The 24,984-nt window shown below is 39.7% G+C and overlaps 1 protein-coding gene across 2 annotated transcripts in view; it reads left to right on the top strand.

Annotated features, from left to right (window-relative positions):
* LOC143280160 (uridine-cytidine kinase-like 1) overlaps positions 1-24,977 on the top strand; it is a 30,505-nt gene extending 5,528 nt beyond the window's left edge. The window contains exons 2-14 of one of the 2 annotated variants that reach the window (XR_013054998.1): positions 934-1,193; positions 1,774-1,880; positions 3,544-3,714; positions 5,352-5,423; positions 6,167-6,418; positions 9,008-9,126; positions 10,093-10,186; positions 11,513-11,575; positions 11,977-12,099; positions 13,434-13,599; positions 14,690-14,788; positions 16,486-16,811; positions 22,909-24,977. Coding sequence is in view for 1 of the 2 variants with exons in the window: in XM_076584744.1 (XP_076440859.1) it covers positions 934-1,193; positions 1,774-1,880; positions 3,544-3,714; positions 5,352-5,423; positions 6,167-6,418; positions 9,008-9,126; positions 10,093-10,186; positions 11,513-11,575; positions 11,977-12,099; positions 13,434-13,599; positions 14,690-14,788; positions 16,486-16,538 (1,579 nt within the window). In the remaining variant the exon portion in view is untranslated. Of the gene's footprint in view, positions 1-933; positions 1,194-1,773; positions 1,881-3,543; positions 3,715-5,351; positions 5,424-6,166; positions 6,419-9,007; positions 9,127-10,092; positions 10,187-11,512; positions 11,576-11,976; positions 12,100-13,433; positions 13,600-14,689; positions 14,789-16,485; positions 17,321-22,908 lie in introns of those variants that run through there. The other variant, XM_076584744.1, reaches the window with a different exon arrangement.
* The last annotated feature ends 7 nt before the right edge of the window (positions 24,978-24,984 follow it).

The raw sequence follows: 24,984 nt of genomic DNA, 5'->3' as shown, positions 1-24,984 counted from the left end.
ATCTAAGAAGACACAGACATGGACTAGGAAGAAACATGAACCTGAAAGTCAATAATTCTCCGTTTCAGCTCAGTGCTCAGAGTGCTGTGTATCTTTTGAACATCGATTTTCTGATCTCTGTCCCAAACTAAGCAACCTGCCCCCACTAGGTTGTTTTCATAGTTGCCTGTCACTGTCACTATCAGTGTCAGTATAAAAACCATCACCAAAAATTGTATGTCACATCAGGTGATGGCTGTGAGTTAAGTGGTTCAAAGCATCTGTCAAAACAACCTTTCCTTCAGTCTGCATCAGTGTGAGTCACTGATGGTCCACATGGCACTGTCAAGTGCATTATTTGTTTTGAATGATACAGTTTCCTAGAGGTGCTTGGCAGAATGAGGCGTTGGATTTCTGATTCAGTGTTTACCAGTGATCAGAGTTTTTAGGCTGCATTTTGGCAAGATGTTGTGTCCTACTCCATGGTAAAGACACTCTACTGTGATTTTCCTCACTCCCAGGAGCTATGCCGGTGGGAGTTTATGCTCCTGGTAGGGCTGCCCAAGCCAGGCCAGTAAAAGCAGAAAAAGTGTGATTCACTGGTCCTCTGGTTGGAGATAGGGCACACGGCTAACAGTCCAGTTCCATTAAAAAGCTTTGTTACGGAAATAGCAGCATCTTCATTGCTGCTCTACATTCCAGAAGGCATAATGGGCAGCAAGTAACCAGGGTGGTAATGAGTACCTCACTACGGTTGGGGAAGGTTAAAACAGCGGAAGGAGAGGATTAGGCCCCACCTTCCAGTGCTAAGCGCTAGTCACTGTGGAAACAAATTCACTGCTGTAATTGCTATAAAAGGCTACTGGACATTTAACCCTTTCAACCCCTTTTGATACATTTTCCAGAACTGACAAAGAAGTGGTTAATCATTGATACTGTATTACTATGTTCCAGTGGCAGTGGGGAAGATGTAGCCAATGATCGTGACACCCCTTCACCGCACATGGGAGGAGAGCAGGGGTTGATTTCCCCCACTATCAAGGCTGTGCCCCCCAAGAGTCCTGCCAAGTCTGGCAGCATCAAGAAAAAAGGCTACGCTGGCACCGTCACAAAAGCAACACGTGTTGTGCACACTGCTAAACGCACATTGTACACAGCGGGTCGCCCACCCTGGTACGACTCACATGGACAGCTGAAAAATGCATTTGTTATTGGTAAGTTTTCTTTAAGAGGTGTCAAAGCATGTGGACTGATCCAAAAATGCTGCGCTAGATCTGCTGTTTAAAAAAAAAAAAAGGGGGGGGGGGGGGGAACAGATCAGATGCTTGACCTTCGCATAAACCCAGGCCTTGAGATCAGTGGGAAAACAAAGATCATATTGTAGTCTTTGGCTGAAGTTTGCCCTGTGTTAAAAAAAGAAATATTTGTTAGCATAACATTAGTGAAATAAAAAATTTCATGAAACTGTTACTGCTTGTTTAAAAGTCAGGTTTCTGATGTATATGCTCAGCATCAGTTTTGGGAACAATTATCTCTAACAAAGTGTATTTACGTTAATTTTTTTTTTTTCTTTTTTTTCTTGTGTGTGTGTGTGTGAAGGGACATCGGTGGGGGGTCCTGAGAAGCTGAAAAGTGAAATGTAATATATACATGTATATGTACATAAAATATTGTCAGTGTTTTAGCTTCAATTATTATGAGTTATATGGCTTAAATCTCCATTCATGTAACATTTGATTTAGTTTATCCTGTGATAGACTACAGAAAAAAGAGTTGTTTGTTATTAATGTGCAGGTATATGTGGGGGCAGTGCCTCTGGAAAAACAACTGTGGCCAAGAAGATAATTGAAGCGCTGGATGTGCCATGGGTCAGCTTGCTAAGCATGGACTCTTTTTATAAGGTATAATTGAGAGAATGATACATACACACACAAAAAGCATGCATATGCATGCACACACACTACACATGCTCACACACACGCGTGTACATTCATTCATTCATTCACTTAGTTATTCATTCATTCATTTATTCTTTCAAATATATGTGAAATATTAAAAAAGGCAACAGTATCTGCTATTTTAGCCAGCAGATAGTGTTTCAGTGTATAGCTTTTTCAGTTCGAACTGTAAAGCCCCCACCTTGGCATGTATGCATATTTACTTTGGTGTGCCTCAGGTGTATGTCTGATAAAAGCGAAGTGGAAATGGCATCGCTGTGTCAACAAATGTGTGTGTGTTAAGGACAGTCCATGGGAAAGCTGTCAAAAGGGAAGAGGTGTTGAAAGAAAATGTTATTCAGAAAGCACAGTTGTGTGTGTGTGCAGAAGTTTTGCCACATCTGGAGTACACACACACACACACACACACACACACACACACACACACACAGAAAACACAACACCAACACACACACACACACACACACACACACACACACACACATATATATATATACCCCCCACACACACACCCTCACACCCCCCGCCCCCCATACAGTGAGTCACAGAGGTAAGTGGCAATCAGGTTTTACACTGACGCCCATCTCAAGTGATACAGTTTATAGGGATAAACATTCCAGGAAACTGGGGACAGGGGACATATCTATCACCACATTGACATCACCAGAACAACACATTGTGATTGACAACTGGAATACTTATTTTTATATTGGGTGCAATTATTATCAAGGGCTAAATCATCCGCCCGTGGGGATGCCGTTGGTCTTTCAGTATAAATAGCATCCCCGCCTTCTGGAAATTCTGTGATAGAAATTTCCTTTGTTCTATCACTCTTTGTTTCTGCCTTTTTTCTTTCTTCGCTGTTGTCTCCTTTTTCTGCCTTCCCAGCCCATTCCCCTTTCTTTTTTCAAGCAAGCCTTGACATTTTTTTTTCTCTTTTCCACAGTCTATGATGTACTGTCTGTGCTGTTTTACTCTGGCGATTAGGTATTAAGGTGTAAACAGTGGGATGGGCACTAGCTGCCCATTCTTCAGTGTTATTTGCCTGTATGGCCTTTTTGATGCATTTTTTGTTTGGCTTTGAAATTGAAATATTGTTTTTTTTCCTTTTTTACGATTTTTTGTAACATGGGGATGATAAATTAAGTGGATTGGCTGGCGTCCTCAGCATGGCCTAGTCTTATTTGCCATAAGGAGCTAGATGGTTGGGATACTGTGTTATGAACTGTGTTTTGTGGGTTCATCTGTATGTTTTTTGTAGATGTGACAGTGTTGTGTTGGTGCGGTTAAGCATTTGTATGTTTTGACAGTCCTGATAAGGCCCTATTTGGTGTCATATACTGTACCATGTCAAACTGATGCAAACTAGGCCTATGGTTTGCTCTGTTTTTTGGTCAGCTCTTCTATAAGCAACAAAAACAAAATGAAACAAAGGGCTGAATCATATGCAGAAACACATCAAAATGCTCTCAAAGTGTTGAGTGTGTATGTGTGGTTTGATGGGCACAGATATTTATCTGCTGTATATTTTCCCATTCGGTGAGTTGAAGAGGTATGTTACTGTGTAACGTGCAGCAACTTAGACCTCATTGGGTTTTTTTTCCAGGTATTAAATGAGGAGCAGCACGAGAGAGCGGCGTGCAATGAGTACAACTTTGACCACCCTGATGCCTTTGACATTCCCCTGCTGGCGGCCACACTGCAGCGTCTGAAGGAAGGGAAGAACATCGATGTGCCTATCTACAACTTCTCCACACATGCCAGGGAACCGCACATGGTTGGTGTTATAATAATCATGACAGTTTATGGCATTTTGGGGCGTCATGATAACTAGAACAGCAGTCTCTGGTATTTGGGGGTGACATGATGACCATGACAGCAGAGTTTGGTATTTTGGAGTGTCACAAGGATAGGAGTCTGTGGTATTTTGGGGCTCCATGATGATTATCATAGCAGTTTGTGGTATTTTTGGGTGTCATGATGACATAACAGCAGTTTGGTATTTTGGGGCAACATGATGACCATGACAGCAGGCAGTGTTATTTTGGGGCATGACGACCATGACAGCAGACTTTGGTATTTTGGGGCATGACGACCATGACAGCAGACTTTGGTATTTCGGGGCATGATGACCATGACAGCAGGCTTTGGTATTTCGGGGCATGACGACCACGACAGCAGGCTTTGGTATTTTGGGGCATGACGACCATGACAGCAGTCTTTGGTATTTTGGGGCATGATGACAATGACAGCAGGCAGTGTTATTTTGGGGCATGACGACCATGACAGCAGTCTTTGGTATTTTGGGGCATGACGACCATGACAGCAGTCTTTGGTATTTTGGGGCGACATGATGACCATGACAGCAGGCAGTGTTATTTTGTGGCATGATGACCATGACAGCAGGCAATGGTATTTGGGGGCATCATGATGATAGCCATCTGTGTCATTTTGGGGCATCACGATGACCATGATGAGTCTGTGTTATTTTAGGGCATTACGATGACCATGGCAGCAGTCTGGTATTTCAGGGTGTCATGATGGCCATGATAGTAAGTAGTCTGTGATGTTTCAGGATGTCACAATGACTGTGATGGCAGTCTGTGGTATTTCAGGGTGTCAGGATAAAGAAGACAGCAGTCTGCGGTATTACCTTATACCTCTGAAAAAGTTTGGTTGCCTATTAGGTGGGATAAAAATGGTCTTACATGTAAAAGCCTTACCTGTACTTGTATACAAGTGAACATGGGAGTTGCTGCCCATAAACTCAGAAGGATTAGTACTACTAGTGATGATGTTGTGTCAGGCCCAGGAATAATGTATTTTGTGTTTGACATTGTTGTTCATATGTGTTCATGGGGGTTCACATGAGCAAGCTTGCTGGGTTGTTTCAGGATACCTTGTGTAAAATACAGGTGATAATGGTGAAAAAGCAAAATTAGTGTGCAAAGTCACTTTTCCTAAATGGGTATAGTCAGTTTTCCTTTCTTTCCTGGCCCATAATCGGTGAATATGGTATATGTTTTCATTCTTTGTTAGGTATAGATGATAGAACATAACTTCAGTTTTTCCAGAGATAAGTTCATTAGTTCTGTGCACACAACAACAGCAGGTTCTTGCACTTTCTGTGTATACTTTAAATTCTTGATGATGCATGGTTGTGAACACTCTTTACATTTAGTTTCTTCTTGCCATTACGGAAAAAAGGTGTTACATTTTACTAAGAAGAGGGTGTGGGGAAGGTGTGTTCTGTTTTTGTTGTGCCTTCATGCTGCTGCTTTTTAGTCTTTGATGTGTTGACCCAGTGTGTGTGTGTTTGTGTGTGTGTGTGTGTGTGAGAGAGAGAGATTTTTTTTTTTGTTGTTTTGTACTTGTTTTTAAGAAATGCTGAGGATATCTTTGCTATGTTTTCAGAAAACAATTTACGGCGCAAATGTGGTCGTGTTTGAAGGCATCATGGCCTTCACAAGCAAGGACTTGTTGAAGGTGAGGTCATTCGCTCCACCACTCTTCCCCCTCCCCCTCCTCACACTCCCATTCAGATTCTGTTTGATGCATAATTTTCATCATGAAACATGTGTATTCCTGGTTTGCCTACTCACCTCTTCCCTTGGTTAGTTTTCTATATGAAAAAAAAACAACAACAAAAAACATAAGATTATTGTGAAATAAGTCTTGGCTTGGTGATCACCTTGAAAGCTAGAGAAAATTTGAATTACAGTTTATAAAAAATACTGTCCTTTGAAAATGCACTTCAGTATCTCCTATACTTTTCTTAACATTTTGGTAAGCCCAGGACTGCTATGATTTAGGTGAGGTTGATAGATAAAAAATTTAAAAAAAAAGAAGAAAAAAGTATTTACCATGTGGCAGTGTTTTTTGTTTTTTTTCAATATTAATGTTCTTGGGTGGGGGAAGAGTTTATGGATAAATGTATAGAAAAGGTCAAATACATATTCTGATTCATTTAAGTTATTGCACTGATGGAGAACATAACGTATAATGGAGTTAACCAGCAAAAGATTATCTGGATTTATCTGTACTTGAAGGGGAAAAATGGAATTTTTCTGTTACTGATTGTAGACTTTGAAGAAAAACACCATTTTTTTTTGTTCTTTTTTGGTTGTTTAGAGAATTATTTCTTTGAAGACTTTTGTTTGTTATTCTTTTCTTTTGTTTTTATACTTATTTGGTTGTTTAGTGAATTACTTTTTGTTGTTGTTGTGCAGCAAATGGACCTCAAAGTGTTCGTGGACACAGATTCAGATGTGCGCCTGGCCCGTCGTCTGAAGCGTGACATCTCAGAGCGGGGTCGTGACCTGGAGGGGGTGTTGAAGCAGTACAACAAGTTTGTGAAGCCATCATTCGAGCACTACATTGAGCCAACGATGAGTTGCGCTGACATCATTGTGCCCCGGGGAGGGGAGAATGACGTGGCCATCAACCTCATCGTGCTGCATGTGCACACACAGCTCCTGGCTGTGAGTCCTTGTTGTTTGCTTTGGTGATGTTTGGCGTGACTTTGTTCAAGCATGTGTGTGTGTGTGCGTGTGTGTGATATGGCTCTGTGCGGTCAGCTGGACTATAAGTAACAATATTCATTGTCATTTGTCAACTCAAGTCTTGGAAAAGTCATGGAAAAATAAGAGAACCATTTCCAGGGCTGGAACAGTCTTTGGAAAACCTGTTTTGCCCTTCAAGGTCAAGAAAAAGTCTTGGAATTTTAATGAAACTATTTACCAGTACCGTTCAACTAGCAGTAAAATCAAAAATACAAAATATGGTGAAAATTGATCATCTATTCTGGGATATCTGCTGAACTGTGGGAACCCTGTTGTGATGTGTTCCTGTGTGGTCATCTTTGGTACTGCTTTTACAACTCGGTTTAACCCCTTTCCTTGAAAACAAGTGTCTAAAAAATTCCCTGCATCACAATTAATTCCAGGATTTCCAGTCCATTTTACTTTTATTAGGTGCCTGTGGCACAGTATTATACCAGGGCTTGATGAGAAAACTGGCCTAGCTGTGTGTTGGCACTCAGCCAACAGATACCATGCCCCCACCCCCCTCTCCCGTCCCCTGCTGGTGTCGAGTCTGACTGTCCACCCCCCTCCTTGCCCCACTTCCATTTCCTCAACACATGTAGAATAGACAGTGATTGTGCAGGCAGCTGATTCATGTTCGCTGTCACTTCACTCCTGGCCTGCTAAAGACACAGGCTGATAGTCTCAGGCACAAAACTTACATCACTGTTACTTTCACTTGTGTCATGAAGTGGGTTGTGACTTATTATCATAATCTATCTGCACCGGAATCATCACCCTCACCACTACATATGGTTTCTTCCCCACTGTCCATAACTTTCTGTATTTCCTGAGCCACTTCTGATATAAGGCTGTAAACCTTTGAAAAATGAGCAGAGAAGGATCTTTGCTAGATAACACCATTGACCGGCCATGTCAGCAAGTGACTTCAAAATTTTCCACTGCTTATGAGTCATACAGTATAGACTGTACAAGACCAAGGGATGTAAACAATCTTCAAACATTCTAGAAGACAGAGAGAAACTAAGTAATTTCCCTTTAACTATCTGTGAACTGCTGGTGAACATAGGATGTGAGAGATGCATCTTGTAGACGCATCATAGTGCAACAAAAGGGACGCGAGTCTCACATCCCAAGGCAGGGAATGGGTTAAGTGCATGTATTTATGTGTGTGTGAGTGTGCATATGCATTTATACTCTTATATATGAGTGTGTGTGAATGTTGTGTGAGCATCTGTGTGCAAAATAAATGAATTTTTAAACACTTTTTGTGTGATGACTTTGTTGATGTAGCTTTTATTGATTGAAGTTTTATCTGACTGCTGCAAGTGGACTTGAGTACAGACACTATAAAACATCTTTGGTTTTGTAAAGATAAAACATAGCATTTTGTGTGCCTTTGTTTTCATGGTTAATGGTACATGTTACAAGAGTGGCAAGTGCAGTTCCAAAGCTCAATAATAAGAGAGAAAACCAAACTGTATATTAGAAAAGAAAAAAAAGATGCTGTTTCCAGGTTTTGAAAAAAAGAAAGAAATAAAAAAGAAAGAAACAAAAACAAACCGCATTACTATTTTTAGGGTACTTTTTTTTTTTTTTTAGAAGTTCTCACCAACTACCAGCTATTCTGATTCACACACGAAGATTTGCAGGCACCCTGAAGGAGACATGCGTACAATTAAAAGAATATATAAAATGCTTGAGACAGAATGAGAATTTGTATTTGATGTATTTCTTTTTTTATGACATGATTTCGCTGTGTAAAAGGATAAGATAAACCAGATGCTGAACACCAGTCCTTATCTTGATCCTCCTTGGGAGTTCTACAATTTCGAGTAATGTCATTCTGTGATTTTGTTATGTCATTTTTTCGCACCACTTTATCTTTGATGTTAATTCTCAGTCAAATTTCATTGGTTACTTTGTCATACTGATCACACTGCCAACATGAGATCTTTTGTTATTATGGCATAATGTACTCATGACATTCCTGCATGTCTGTCAGGAATCGAGGATGATGACATGATGTGCCATGTTGATGGACATGCATGTGTTTTTGGAAGCACACATGCGATTGCATTTGTCACAAGCTCAGTAAGCAATGTGACATTTTATTACTCTTTGTCACAGCAGATTTTTCTGTGTAAAATTTGGGTTGCTCTTCCCAGGAGAGCATGTTGCTACAGTGCAGTGCCACCCATTGTTTCTTCCATTGTTCTTTTTTCGGCCTGCAAGTGCATTTGTTTTCCTATCAAAGTGGATTTTTCCACAAATTTTTGCTAGGGACAACCCTTTTGCTGACATTGGTTTTTATAAGGCACTAGGTGCATGCTGCACATGGGACCTCAGTTTATCGTCTCACTTGAATGACCAGCTTCCAAACCAGCGCTCAAGGTCTAGTGGAGGGGGAGTAAATACTGGCGAGTGTGGGATTCAATCCTGTGTGCCCAGATTCTCTTACTTTCTTGGGCGATGCGTTTCCACTAGAATACCAGTCCACTTGACCTGATGTGTGGTGTGCTGCAGAGAGGTTTCAAGCTGCGTAACAAGCTGGCCAATGTGGAATACAAGGACGCCCCCATGCCCAACTCTCTGCACGTGTTGGAGAAAACACCCCAGGTGCATGGCCTGCATACCTTTATCAGGTGAGGAAGGAAAACACCTGAAGTTTAATTTTTGTGAACTGGGTGGCTTTCGTTTTTGGTTATGTGTAAAGAACCATAACAGGGTCATTTAAAAGACCATGTTTAAACTTTTGTGTGTTGAAATGAGACTATGAAATAACCTGGTTCTGATTATGTGTGTGTTTCTGGGTCTGTTGTCTTTTATACATGGATTTATACAGTCAGGTTTTAGGATAGTTGCTGAGTGGATAATTTCTTGTCATTTGTTGAAAAAGAAAAAAAAAAGGTTGGTGGGGGAGGGTTCACTTAAGTTATGTTTAGTGCAGACTTTGTTTTTGAGCAAATATTTAGAGCCTTCTGTGTTTTGTTGGGCTAAAGTAACATGATTTGATTAGACAAGGACACAGCTGTTCTGCTCAGTTTTCTTAATTAAGAACTGGTTGTAATTTTAGACATTGCTTGTAGTCGAGGAGATGCCCCTTCATTAACTTAATCATTTATAGTTTAACTCTCTCCATACGAACGGCGAAAGAGACGACGTTAACAGCGTTTCACCCCAATTACCATCATCAAAATATTGCAAGCGGAAGGCTCTTATACTGAAGAGGTGAATGTTGACAAAGAATACCACAATTCTGATGACGGAAGCTAAAGGTTGGGTCATTCAGACACCCACTGGACATCCGAGGGGTCTGTGTAGAGGAGAAGAGAGGACTGGCCGTACTGAGTGAGTTAAACCGTAGGTCCTTTTTTCCCCCAGACCATTTTGGTGTACTTGTGTGTGTAATTGATGTGTGAGAGTTGTCAGTGATGTTACTCTGTTTTCAAATAGGATTGTTAGCAACTTTTTAATCTTAATAATATTAATTTTATTCATGTGATTTATTCATACCACATGTATTGTTAAACTTGCTTAGAGCAGAAGGGTAAGTGGTGCATAAATGCACATTATGCTGATATGTATTATCATGTGTTGTGTTGTTTCAGAAACCAAGAAACAAACAGGGATGAATTCATATTCTACTCTAAAAGGCTGATGCGTCTGCTGTTTGAATGTGCCATGTCTTTGTTGCCTTTTAAGGTGTGTACAACAGTATGTGTGTCTTTTAAGATGTGTACAACAGTGTTTGTATCTTTTAAGGTCTCTAGAACAGTGTGTGCATCTTTTAAGGTGTGTACAACAGTGTGTGTATCTTTTGAGGTGTGTACAATATATGCATCTTTTAATGTGCATACAACTGTATTTGTGCCTTTTAAGGTGTGTACAACAGTGTTTGCATCTTTTAAGGTGTGTACAAGATCTTGTGTTTGTGTCTTTTAAGGTGTGTACAACAATAAGTGTGTCTGTTCATGTTCTTTTTCCATTCTGTTCTGTCTTTTGTTGTTTGTAAAGAAAATAAGCATTGCAGTTATTCATTGTGTGCCTGTTTCAAAATGTTGAAAAAAAAAAAAGACAAACACAAGTGGAATGCACTCATATATACTCCCAGTACTGTCATCCAGTTCTTTCATTTCCCACTGAAGCAGATCAGTGAGCTGTGAACACATGTAAAATGCTGATCCAGCTAATGATAACATCTGCCTAGAAAATATGCAGACAACATGGTTCAAACGACACGTCAGATTGTTTTCCTTCACCACCCTCTAGTCATGTGGTGGTTTGGGTACTGGTGTTTTAACACGATAAACAAAGGTTAAAAGAAATCTGACATAATCAGAAAGTTATCAGTGACCATGGCTACACACAACAGTATTTGTATATGTATTTCTTTTTATCACAACAGATTTCTCTGTGTGAAATTTGGGCTGCTCTCCCCAGAGAGAGCACGTCGCCATACTACAGTGCCACCCTTTTTTTTTTTTTTTTTTTTCCTGTGTGCAGTTTTATTTGTTTTTCCTATTGAAGTGGATTTTTCTACAGAATTTTGCCAGGAACAACCCTTTTGTTGCTGTGGGTTCTTTTACGTGCGCTAAGTGCATGCTGCACACGGGACCTCGGTTTATCGTCTCATCCGAATGACTAGCGTCCAGACCACCACTCAAGGTCCAGTGGAGGGGGAAAAAATTTCGGGGGCTGTGCCATGATTCGAACCAGTGCGCACAGATTCTCTCGCTTCCTAGGCGGACGTGTTACCTCTGGGCCATCACTCCACCAATCAGCATATTGCATTGGTGTTTGAACAGAAGTGAAGTCAGAATAGTTAATTCAAAATTGTCAGTGTGCAAGAATAATTGTTTAGACTGTCACATTGGGAATACAGTGTGTAATTTTTTTTTCTTTTTAAACAAAGTTGGAATGGTTGATGCTTATTATTACATGTTGTCACAAAGTATGTGATGGATTTATGTACGGTGGATTCATGTATTTACTTTGAATTTAACTAAAGCAGGGTGTTATTTTTGACAGGCTGTGAATGCTGAAACACCTCAGGGATATGAATATTCAGGGAAGAAGTTGTCAGACATTAAGGTGAGTGAAGTGATGCTGGAAGGATTTCAGTGTGAGAGATTTTATATACACATATCGTCAAACCATGAGCAGAACTCCTCTTGAAGAATTCAAGCTTGCATAAAGATACAATATACAAAATATTTTATTGTTTCTAGAGGAGATATTGTACATTTGACAAAAATGCAACATATGTATTACCTCCACAGAACAGCACAAAGTCTGTGTTCTCACATTCCAGCAAGAAAACGCATTCATAGTATGCCCATCACAGCATAAGTCATATAAGCCATGTCGTGTTATGTCCAGTGATCAAGACTGCATAGAGCAGAAAATAAAGAGATATAAACAGATTACATATGAAATTTAAAAAACACCTTTATTATTATGATGATGATGTATGTGTGTGTGTGACGGTGCAGATAGCAGGCGTGTCGATCCTGAGGGCAGGGGAGACAATGGAGCAGGCTCTGCGTGAGGTGAGCAAGGATGTCAGCATCGGGAAAATCCTCATCCAGACCAACCTTGACACTGGGGAACCTGAGGTCAGTGTGCCCTGTGTGTGTGTGTGTGAGTGAAAATGTGTGTGTGTGTGAGTGTATCTCTGCGTGTGTGTGTTGGGGAGGAGGGGCACGCTGTAGCCCTGTGGTTACACCAACTAGGAAATGGAAGATTGTGGGTTCTAGTTGCCTGACTGGGAAATGGAAGATTGTGGGTTCTAGTTGCCCGACTGGGAAATGGAAGATTGTGGGTTCTAGTTGCAGTTGTTTTGTTGTTGTTGTTGTTGATTTTGTTGTTTTTTTGTTGTTGTTTTTTGTGTTAAATCCCACTCTCCATCAGATCTTGGGTGGAACAGCCCAAATGTGATAACATTGTTTATATGGAGCAGGGCAGAGGTTAAGCAGTTTTTAAGCAAAACAGGCCTATTATGGTGCATTAAAAAACATCTTTTTTTATTCAGTTATTACATTATACAAAGAACAGAAGCCCATACAACGGATAAAGAAAAAAAAGACATGCGCATGCTATGTTGAGAGTATCAACTTAGATGTTGTCTTAGACGCATATGTACATTATTGGTTTATTATGATTTTTTCCTGAGCATTTAAGTGCACACACACACATATATACACCCATCCACAAAAACATCAACAATACCATTGTGATGCATTTGAAGATAAACAGACTTTGGTGCACTTTTGAGACAAATGATCTAAATTTGAAGAATGTGTATGTGTTTGTACTGTAATGGCCAACTTTGCTTTGTAAACATAAAGAACAGGAAAAAGTAAGTTCATTTCAAATTTACTTCACTGTTAACTTTACACAGCCAGAGCGATTAACTTACCCTTTACACAGTTGTAAGCTTTTCTCTTTATACAGCAGTTAACTGACCTTGTTCACAGTTGTAAACTGTTGTATTTACACGATGGTAAATTACCATTCACACAGCTGTTAACTGTATTCTTTACACAGCTGAAGCCATTAACTGACACTCCAAGCTGTAAACATTGTTTCTGTTCACAGGTGTGTTAATTCAGTTCAGTAATTCAAAATACTTTATTGACTGCTTCAACCAAAAAAGGAAATTATCTTTTGGCTCAAAATGCCCACCAGCAAAGATCAAAGAGAAAACAGAATGAGTAACTGACCCACCCTTCCCTGATCACCATGCACACATCAATTATGTAAAAAGAAAGACATTCAGGTAAGATAATATTACATTTTAAGATAAAGTGTAACAACTGTGTGTGTGCATGTGTCTGTCTTTGTGTGCATGTGTGTGTGCATGTGCGTGAGTGTGTGTGCGTGTGCATGTGTTAACTCTTTGTTAATGGTAATCCTGTGCACAGCTGTGAATGTTGTTCCCTGCCCACAGCTGCATTACCTGCGCCTGCCCAAGGACATCAAGGACTACCACATCTTCCTGATGGACGCCACTGTGGCCACGGGGGCCGCGGCCATGATGGCCATCCGCGTGCTGCTGGATCACGATGTTCCCGAGGAGAACATCACTCTCTGCTCCCTGCTCATGGCCGAGTCTGGTGAGGGGGGTTGTGATGGGGGAAGGGAGGATTATAGGGTTGAGGGGAACTCGGGGTGCTGGGAGCAGGGCGTTGAGGGTATGGGCTGGAGTTGTGAAGGTGGGGGAACAGGCTAGTTGTGAAGGTGGGGGAAGAGGCTAGTTGTGAAGGTGGGGGAAGAGGCTGGAGGGTTAAGGAGAAGGGGGTGTTGGGAGCAGGGGGGTTGAGAGTATGGAGTTGTGAAGGGGATGGTAGTGGGGGTGTGGGTGGTGGAACCACGCCCAGCAGCATTGGTGTCAACGCATGGTTTACTCTCTGTGACCAAACATCTGTTTGGCAAATATCTGTCACTGAGCATAGAATAGGCTTGGCACTGAAAGGGTTGAGTATTCATTTTTCATGTTGTTGCTGTTGGCAAGCTCTGGGATGTCCCTCCCACCCCCCACTCGTCCCCCCCCCCTACCCCCACACCCCCCCCCCACACACACCCAAGACACTCTTTTTCAGTTCCTGAAATAATGAATTTAAACTTGATTTTATTTTTACATGGAAAGAAACATGTGGGTAAATTAGTCATTTTATGGGTGTTATTTTTTTTTGTTTTGTTTTTGTTTTTTTTTCAAAAAGTTTAACTCTTTCAGCACCATAAGTGACTTTAGTTGACCAGGCAGTTCACCACCACTGGCGACTTTAGTGGACATCAAGGGGTCATCTTAAAGACTTGATCACATTGTAACAAAGCTTGACAGCTGCAGCAAACTTCCCCTGCATAATAGAACAATGACTAACCTTCACCCCCTGACCAAGTTTGAAATGAACAAGTCCATTGTATTATTTTGACATGAAGTTGTGTGACTAAGAGCATTGAACTAAGAGCATCGAGTCTATTTGGTGCTTGGAAGTGTTTTTCACACAGAACCTTGATGGTAAAAGAGTTAATTTGATTCTAATTTTACCTGGACAGAGCAAGACGTGGGTGATTGGTCTTTTTAACATTATTTAAATTCCCTTTAACATTTTCAACTGGAACTGACAGGTATGCAGCGCTGAAATGGCCCCTTTGTGGTCATCTTGGCTTAAAATGGCATCATTTGATTTGATTTTTTGGCAGGTGTGCACTCAGTGGCGTATGCCTTCCCCAAGGTGAAGATAGTGACCACTGCTGTGGACAAAGAGGTCAATGAGAAATTCCACATTCTCCCCGGCATAGGTGAGTGATCTGCCATTCTTTTTCATCTCTCTCAAAACTTTTAAAAAAAAAAATTTTTTTTTTAGGAGAAATCAGTGGATGCCTAAAAGTTCTGCAAGTGAGCAGGATAGATTCAGCATCCCTGGAAGGTTCTTTCTTTTTTCTTTTTTTTTTCTTTTTTTTTCTCTCTCTCAAAACCTCGTTTTAGGAGAAATCAGTGGATGCCTAAAAGTTCTGCAAGTGAGCAGGATAGATTCAGCATCCCTGGAAGGTTCTTTCTTTTTTCTTTTTTTTTTCTTTTTTTTTCTCTCTCAAAACTTTGTGTTCTCTGTGTTTGCTTATGTTGTGTTGTTTGTGTGTGCTTGTGTGTATGTTGTGTTGCGTTTGATGTGTGTGTGTGTATAGTTGGTGGCTTTTTGAAAAAAAAAACATTTAAGCAATATATTTGTGGATTTGCATGAAAGAACTTAGAAGAGATTTGAACTTTTTTCACATTTATATTAAATATCATGTTCTCTATGTGTGTATGTTTCGTTTCTTTTAAACCAAGATGTATCCAGGTGCTGTGGCAGAATCGGTTAGGCATTTGACTTGTGATCCAGTGTTCAACAGAGATCAGGGTTAGAGGCTCCTTTGCAGTATGGTTGTGTTCCTGGTTTGGTGCATATCTGTTATGCATGTGTGGGTGTATGTGTGAATGTGTGTCTTTATGTTTTACATTTATTTGCTTATTTATCATCATTGTTGTCTTATTTATTTATTTATTATTATTATTATTTTATTATTATTATTATTACTACTACCTCTTTTTAAATTACAATAATTATTTATTTATTTATTTATGTAAGCTTATCTATTATTTATTCACCTTTTTTTTTTTCTCAAGGCCTGACTAAGCGCGTTGGGTTACGCTGCTGGTCAGGCATCTGCTTGGCAGATGAGGTGTAGCGTATATGGATTTGTCCGAACGCAGTGATGCCTCCTTGAGCTACTGAAACTGAAACTGATACTGTGTTCCTGGGAAAGGCATTCTACGCTGATTTTCCCCACTCCACCCCGGTGTGAATGGGTACCTGATTTTGGTGAGGGAAGGTTGAAACGGTGGAAGTAGAGGATTGGGTCTCACCTGCCACACAGTAGATATGAATTCACTGCCCTAATTGCCGTGGAAGGCCATGGGACCATTAACCTTTTTTAACTTAATTTATTGACATGCATGAAGAGACTAGAATTGAATAAAAAAATAAAAATAAAAAAAAACTGATAAAAGAACATTGCATAGTTAACAAATCCACTAATGTTCTTTAGATGGGATCCTTAAGGTTTTAGAGCAGGATCATGTGCAGATACATTGTGATTATTAGACAGTACCAAAAAAAGAAAAAGAAAAGAAGGAATGTAGGGATTGTTTGGTGTCATATACTGTACCATGTCAAACTGATGCAAACTAGGCCTATTGGTTTGCTCTGCTTGGCCAAATTTCGCGCGGCTAACAGTGAAAAGACGGGCCCGCCCGCTCTCAGCCAATCAAACGTCTCTAAAAACTATAAGCGCTGAATCATTTCCTTTGGCCAAGGCGGATTGATTAATTCTCATTGTGTAAAGATGATCACACATGTGTGTATATATGTTTGTGTGTGTGTGTGTGTGTGTGCAGTGTTTGAATTTCGCTACGCTCATAATAATACTGACTGATGCTATTGATGTGTGTGTTGCAGGAAACTTTGGGGACCGGTTCTTTGGCACAGACTTCACAGAGAGTGTGGCATAACCCTTCTTGCTGATTTCCCCTTTTGCTGACCAAACAATTCATTGCCTTGGCCCCTTCACTTCATGGTGACCGACTGATCTCAGGAGATGCTTTGCATGGGACACAGGCAGCTGCACTCTGCAAAGAAAGCTACAGCCCGCAGCCTTTCTGTACCCAGTTCCAAAGAAATTAAATTCTGCAAGAAAAAAGGAACCAATGCTGACCTCCACCTGCTGTGGACCTTCCTGCCAGGTTGATCAACAGCAGAGACTCTTCAACTCTTGCCACTGCCAGGTTTGACCAGACAGAATTGTTCCGTTCACTGCCGTTTTCTGTTCAGGTTTGAGTTTTGAAAAACACTCACTTCAACCACACTGCATCACTGAGAGTCTAACACCATAGCACTGAGTTTGAAAACCTGTAATTAGTGTATATTGCTCGGTGGGATTATACCAGTTTTTAAATAAGCACTTGTGTGATTTGAACTGATGGAAATGTTATGGGACGCTAGGTTGAACAATACCAGTTTTGAAATAAGCATGTGTTATTTGAGCTGAAGAGACTGGTGTAAATAATATTGGGTGCATAGCAGTCAGTGCACATGCTTGGGTACTGATAAAAGTGAGGGAAATTTTGCTTGTTTTTATTTTGTTATACTGTGATGAAAGATCTGATGTAGGACCAAGGGAACACCTTGGAGCAACAAGGGAATATGTTGTGTCTGTGTTGAAAGGACAACCATTTTTTGTTCAGTAGAACATGATCTTACAAAGTTGAATTTGCTTTTTTGATACAGACAAAATAAAAAAACAAACACATGTAGATTTAATTGGTTTATGTTTATAAGGTGTTTTTGTTTTGTTCTGTTTGTTTTTTTTCATTATATATATATATATAATATATATATCATATAATTAGTAATTATTTATGAAGGTTTTTTTCATTTTCTCTTGCTGAAAAGTTTTTTTCATTCTCATTCGTATCATCAGTATTGCTTTTCCCTTCCAAGCAGAAAAAAGCAAAAGATTTTGGCTGAGGTTAGTTTTGGTTTTCATTACAGAGGTTACTGGTATGTGGTGGGGGTGGATGGGATTCTAGTTTTTGTTTCAGGTGTTTTTTTGTTTTCATTTGTTTTGTTTTTTGGTTTTTTTTTGGTTTTGGTTTTGGTGTGTGCGTGTTTACTTTTGTGATTCTTTCCCCACTTGGCTGGAAGCACAGGTAAATGGAGCAGGATATACAATACGAAGAAGGTATAAGCACATCTTGTCAGCAGAGTGAAGGTAGTTTTACCCTAATCCTGGACTTAAAGGTTACATCAGCATGTTAATCAGCATCCTGTGGTGCTTATGGTTGCTGTTGATTCTCTGTTGTTTTTTTTAGAGATCTGACTGCTGACATGACGAATGATTGCAGAACGAAATGTGCGTTAAATATATACCAAGGAAAAATGTGCGTTAAATGTAGACCAAGGAACAGTTGTCTAAAATTAAATATTGTGCATGTAAAAGTATGGTTTAACTCTTTCCATATGAACGGCGAAAGAGACGACGTTAACAGCGTTTCACCCCAGTTACCATCATCAAAATATTGCAAGCGGAAGGCTCTTATACTGAAGACGTGAATGTTGACAAAGAATATCACAATTCTGACGACGGAAACTAAGGGTTGGGTCATTCAGACACCCACTGGACATCCGAGGGGTCTGTGTAGAGGAGAAGAGAGGACTGGCCGTACTGAGTGAGTTAAAAAAACAAAAAACATTAACAGTTTGTGGTATGTATGATGATTAGTATGCTCATTAATCACTTAAAGATCTATCTTGGACTGATCATACGAAGTACTCAAGTAAACGTCTCTCAAATAGAATACTTCAACTAGCAAAAATCAAAAAGATCCTTAATGTCCATTCACGAAAGCTCTTCTTCTGTGCACATATTCTGCCAGTAATCGATTATGCGTCAACTTTATGGGACAGCTGTAGCCTCTTAAACTTGAAGTTTATTCACCGTATGTATAAAAGAGCACTGAAAATAGTATTGTTAAAACCGAACTCCCTGACCCCAATGGACTATAAACAACTTAATATATTATCCTTTCACAACAGGCTGTACTTCAACATAGCTGTTTGCATGCATAATGTTTATGTATGGAAATGCTCCAAAAAAGATTGCAGACACTTTTAAAACTAATGAACACAGACACGACCACATGCTCTGCATACCCAGACCAAGAAACAACCTTTACAAATCCAGCTTTCTGTATTCTGGTGGAAATTTATGGAATAATCTCCCACTCACTCTGAAAAGTATCATAAATAAAAACGTGTTTAAGAAAAATCTGAATAATCACCTCATTGAAAATAATTAACAGTAATACAAATTTTGATCTGTTTGTCCAATATTCCTATTATTAATTGTGAAATGTTTTGTATATGCTTGTGTTGACAAGGATTTTGCACTATATCCTCAAGGGAACATGTGCATGTCGGTGGGATGGGCATGGTGTAATTGTGTCCAAGAATTTGTGTTCAGTGGTGTGTGTGTGTGTGTGTGTGTGTGTGTGTGTGAAATGGAAATGCGATTGTGTATTTCTTTATCACAATATTCTTGTATATATATATATGCATTTTGTTGTTATTATTGCTCTTCATCTGCTTGTTTCTGCTCTCTCTCCCCTATATTTTTTCTCTTTTTTTTCCGTTTTTTAATTTTTTAGTTATTTATTTTCTTTTTTCATTGATGGCTTGATGTAAAAAAGCAATTGTTGCTTATTCAATTTACCATCATGAAATAAAATCTTGACTTGACTTTACTTGATATTCTTCTCAGTTGCCAATTTAGTCTTTTATTTTTCTGTATGCATTTCATGTCTCCACAAATTTTTAAGAGTAAAAAGGGACCTGAACTTTCCTATATTTTTCATATTTCCCATATTTTTTTCTGTTTATAGGTTGCAATTTCAGATTTTGGGAGGGTTTGAGGGGGGGTCTATATATAAGGTACTCTGGGCTGTTACAGATCCCATGGAGGGGGAATCTATACATTAGGTACTGTGGGCTGTTACAGATCCCATAGAGGTAGAATCTATACATAAGGTACTGTTGGCTGTTACAGATCCCATGAAGGGGGAATCTATACATAAGGTACTGTGGGCTGTTAAAGATCCCATGGAGGGGGAATCTATACATAAGGTACTGTTGGCTGTTACAGATCCCTTGAAGGGGGAATCTATACATAAGGTACTGTGGGCTGTTAAAGATCCCATGGAGGAAGAATCTATACATAAGGTACTCTGGGCTGTTACAGATCCCATGGAGGGGGAATCTATAATCTATATAAAAGGTACTGTGGGCTGTTAGAGATCCCATAGGGAGGGAATCTATATAAAAGGTACTGTGGGCTGTTAGAGATCCCATAGAGAGGGAATCTATATATAAGGTACTGTGGGCTGTTAGAGATCCCATAGAGAGGGAATCTATATATAAGGTACTGTGGGCTGTTAGAGATCCCATAGAGAGGGAATCTATATATAAGGTACTGTGGGCTGTTAGAGATCCCATAGAGAGGGAATCTATATATAAGGTACTCTGGGCTGTTACAGATCCCATAGAGAAGGAATCTATATAAAAGGTACTGTGGGCTGTTACAGATCCCATAGAGAAGGAATCTATATATAAGGTACTGTGGGCTGTTAGAGATCCCATAGAGAGGGAATCTATATATAAGGTACTCTGGGCTGTTACAGATCCCATAGCCTTTTACAGCCGTAGAAGCAGTGAGTTCATATTCTGGGGCTCAGCAGAGGAAGGCAGGGCCCAGTCCTCTCCTACTGCCCCTTTGTCCTTCCTGACCAAGTTGAACTCAGATAATGTGTGAACACTGGATCTGAAGTCCAATACCTGACGGCTTCTGCTGCAGAGCTCTGGACTGTAGGCTCACTGAATTCATAGTTCAAAATAAACTACCACAGTCTCAGCCCTTACATTGAGTCAAAATAGAACTATATGTGTAGGCTTACATGATGTACATGATGGTGGGAAAGAAAATGGGAACATGTGTCCAAACACAGTGAAAGGAAAATATAATCCAGAAAATGTCCCACTGTAAGTCTGATGCCGACACTGGTGAAAGTCAATATGGTGTGTAGTTTGTCTCACTGATAGGATGAAGGATGACATGTTGTGTAGTTTGTCTCACTGATAGGATGAAGGATGACATGTTGTGTAGTTTGTCTCACTGATAGGATGAAGGATATCGTGTGTAGTTGTTTCACTGATAGGATTAAGGATAATATGGTATGTATTTTCACAAACAGGTTAAAGGATGACATGGTGTGTAGTTTGTCCCACTGATAGGATTAAGGATGATATGATGTGTAATTTGTATCAGTGCTAGGATGAAAGATATGGTGTGTAGTTTTTCACTGATAGGATAAAGGATGATATGGCGTGTAGTCTGTCTCACTGATAGGATGAAGGATGACATGGTGTGTAGTTTGTCTCACTGGTAGTATAATAGTATAAAGGATGACATGTGAAGTTCATTACATTGATAGGATGAAGGATGGTGTGGTGTGTAGTTTGTCTTACTGATAGGATGAAGGATGATATGGTGTGTAGTTGTTTCACTGACAGGGTATAGGATGACATGGTCTTTTGTGAGAAACTGTAGTGAGTTTAAAGTGTAAGTCTGGACTTGTTTATTCCGAACTTCAAACAATTTGAAATACTTTTTGACAGTGACAATCAGTGGTCTCCCTCTCAACATAAGTGTAAATGTTGACACTAACAGCAGTACCAGTCTGTCTGATGACAGGCTTTTCAATGTAAGTGTGATGATATTTACCTGTAAGTTTCTGTTGTTTTCATCAGGTGTTAGCCCAGACGTCACATTTTTTGTGTAAAATTCAGGTGCTGGCCATGCATTTGATTGTTTTCATTTCTAGGCTGTATTTGTCAGAGGTTCTCAGGTAGTTTGTAACCCAGCATTGTCTGCCTCATGTAGGGAGTAAACCCAATAAGAAAATCTGATCTGGAGAGGGTTAGGTTCCAACACCAGTTTTGACTTGCCCAAGATACACCAACTGCTTGTATTGAGAAATGATGGATTGCCAATTACACAATGGATGGGAAAAGCGTCTGCAGAGACCCAGGCTTTGATACACATCTGACAGACTGGGGGATTCTGGTGAACAGTTCTGTGCGGCTCTTTGCAGTATAAAAGGACTTGAAGAAGAATAAAGAGAGGGGGTAGAATGCAGGGTCTGACTTGAAGCGCACACATGAACACTGAAACGACAACATGAAAGGGGAGAAGGAATGGACAGGCAAGTCAGGGAGGAGGAGAAAGTTAACTTATTCTCACAACACAGACCAGTGTTTAAATGATGGGCAAGATATGACCTTTCCTCATCCCTTTTTAATTATCTAATTTTATCTTTGATATTTTAAAAATAGTCTTAATCTTTTAAATAATGTTACTGTGTGACCTCTGCTGCTGCAGCCATTTGCTGTCTGTGACCTCTGACCTCATTCTCACATGACCATCATGTACCTCCAGAGTTCTAGTTCGGCATTAACATCTTCCTTGAATTGTGCATTATAATGGATATAGGGTAGATTGCCATGGCCTGACCAGTGTGTTGGTCAAGCATCTCCTCGGGTCTTTTTTTTTATGTGGATGTGGAAGATGTGGTATAGCATTTATCAATCAGTCTGCACGCTTTGAGTCCACCTTGAAACTGGAACTGGGCATTACCTGTTGTTTGAAATCCTCAATGAAAGTCGCTGTTGTTTTTCATGTGTGGAGTGCAACTTGGCATTGGCAGAGAATTTGGGTCATACTGTACTGTTGTGGTCATTAAGTTGACAGCCACGGGGGAAACAAATCTTTTGAAAAGGATCCTGTTAACATACTTTTAAAAATCATGAATGGTCTGAAATGTTGTTTTCGCCTTCAGGGCTGTCTGTTTAATTCTATTTTGACACTTGGTAGTTGTTCATCTTTGCAATGTCAAGTGATGTATTTTGGTAGAAACCATATGGTTGTACAAATTGGGGGAACAAGTGTTTTTGTGTTTTTTAAAGTCTGTTTTTGACCATTTTCTTTCTTCTTCTTTTTTCAGTCAGTTTTGGGTCTCCATTTTCTTTTTTCTTTATCTTTTCTTTGGCTTGAATTATTTGAGATAATCCAGATATTATTGCATTTGCCAACAGTTATTCTGCTTTTTGCTTTCATCTTATGTGCATTATTGATTACGCTTGGTTTGGTGTTCTTAAAATGTTTATTGCTTGTGTCACAAAGGCTTTAAACTTACTTTTTGAGTAATCCTTGGACCAAAATTTGGTTTTACACATGTACTGCATGATTTTATCTTTTTGATTTTGTTCCAGTGGTGATATGGAGAGCAATTCACTTTCAGTTGGAAATGATGAACACCTATTGTATAGAAAGCCCTGGGAGGAGAAAAACAAACAAAAAACAGTTGCCTTGCAAAGGATACTGACAAAGATGTCACTACCAGGGTGGCCAATGCATAAGGAGCCTCTGTCATGCTGGAGAACATCTGGTACTCCCAAAGAATCCACACAGCCACAAAAAATGACTCATCACGAGTATCAAATCAGTCCTGTTCCATGGCTCTGGGACATGTGAGTCAACCAAGACAACGCAGCAAAAGATACAGACATTCAACACCTGCCTGAGGCGGATTTTTTTACCATCTGGTTGGTCAGACAAAATCAGAAACGAGGAGCTGTGGCAAGTTTGACACAGGAGCCAGTCACCAAACTGTTCCAGAGGAAGAAGAGGGGCTGGATTGGACACACCCTGAGGAAGCCGACATCCAGCATCTGACCTGGAAACCCACATGGGAAAAGAAACAGGGAAACAGCTGGAGGCAAGACATTGAGGTGGAGCTGAAGAGACAGGGGACCAACATGACAGATGCATAAAAGACCGCCCAGAGTCAGGTCCAATGGAGAAGAGTGGTCAATGGCCTTTGCTTCTTTGGGGGCCAAGGACCTGAGTTGGAAAGATGAAAGGATATTGTGTTGCAAAGATGATGTTAACACTCGCTTTAAAACTGTTACACCCATTGTTTAAAATCTCCTGGAAAAAAAATTGTCTGAAGAAAGTATATTGCATTGCAATCAGGATGGCTTTTATGTTTAGTAAGGTGGTGGAGACATGTTTTGAAAAGTCCTGCCCTTTGTTTTTGATAACAATCATATCCTGGAACAATATATTTTATTTCCAGCACAAATGCACTGAGATGTTTTTTTGTTGTTTTTTTTCACAGGCACAAATAATAATTATAATTTGCATGTTTTGTGTTCTGTCTCGATCCTTCTAGAGCCATACACACAGTTGCTTTGTTTATGTGTATGCTTTGAAGGTGATGGATCTGCAGTTATTGTGCGCAGTGTTTGTATGAGAAATTTATAAGCCAGCTTGTGAATGAGTAGGTAAACGTCCAGTATTTTTAAAATGATTGGGGGAGGGGAGGGGGTGAAGGGAGAAGGATAAAAAGGTTAGTACAGGAGTTACCCTGTGGGTGATCCATTATGTGCCTTTCCCTCTTCACCCCCCCACCCCCCTGGCCCTCCCTTTTTTTCCCCCCCTATTGTTTCTCATTTTATGTTTTTAAATTCTGAATTTCATGATTGTTATTTTAAATAACATTGGTTTGGTAGGTTTTGTAATGTAAGATACCACCTTTTTGACTTGTTTGTTCACTAATGAGTGTGTGTGTCAGTGGTAAACTTTTACACTGATTTTCTCAGGAACAACTACTGATAGAAATTTACTAAGCAAGCGACAGATCTTGATAGACTGTATCTGTCCACCAACTTACTGAAGATGCTATGCATCAGCGGAAGGCATAAACCTTGAACAGTATGGGAATGATGTTTATGTTTATGAAGATGCCATGCATCAGTGAAAGTCATAAACCTTGAACATTTCAGGAATGGTGTTCCTATTTGATAATTGTTGTTTGAATTAAACAGAACAAATTTAGAAGTATTCCTGCAGCTTCCAAATGAATGAATCCTTACCTTCTGGAAATTCTGTGAATATTTTTCTATTGTGCTGTCAGTGTAATCTCAATCTAAGTGTAATCTCAATGTTGGTCTTAAGCAGTGGTGGGGAATGAATTATTTTCTGCTTTCATGTTATTGTAAACTGAATCTTTCAGTCTTAATGAGAATTAATATATTTTTCTGTTGTTCTGCAAGAGTAATCTCAGTAATAAGGTAAATAGCCTAAGGGAAATATATTTTTGTGTTGTCCTTTTTGTGTAATATCAGTATTAAGGGGAATAAATTATTTTTCTGTTGTCCTGTAAGAAATTTCAGGCAATTTGTTTTTCTGCTGTCCTGTTATTAATCTCAATTAATTTTGTGGGGTATAAATTTGTTGTCTTGGCAGTGTAAGTGTAATCTCAAACTAAATCTAAGTAAACAATC

This window comes from Babylonia areolata, chromosome 3, assembly GCF_041734735.1.
Source record: "Babylonia areolata isolate BAREFJ2019XMU chromosome 3, ASM4173473v1, whole genome shotgun sequence".
NCBI lineage: Eukaryota > Metazoa > Mollusca > Gastropoda > Neogastropoda > Buccinidae > Babylonia > Babylonia areolata.
This window is presented reverse-complemented; position numbering and strand designations above follow the sequence as displayed.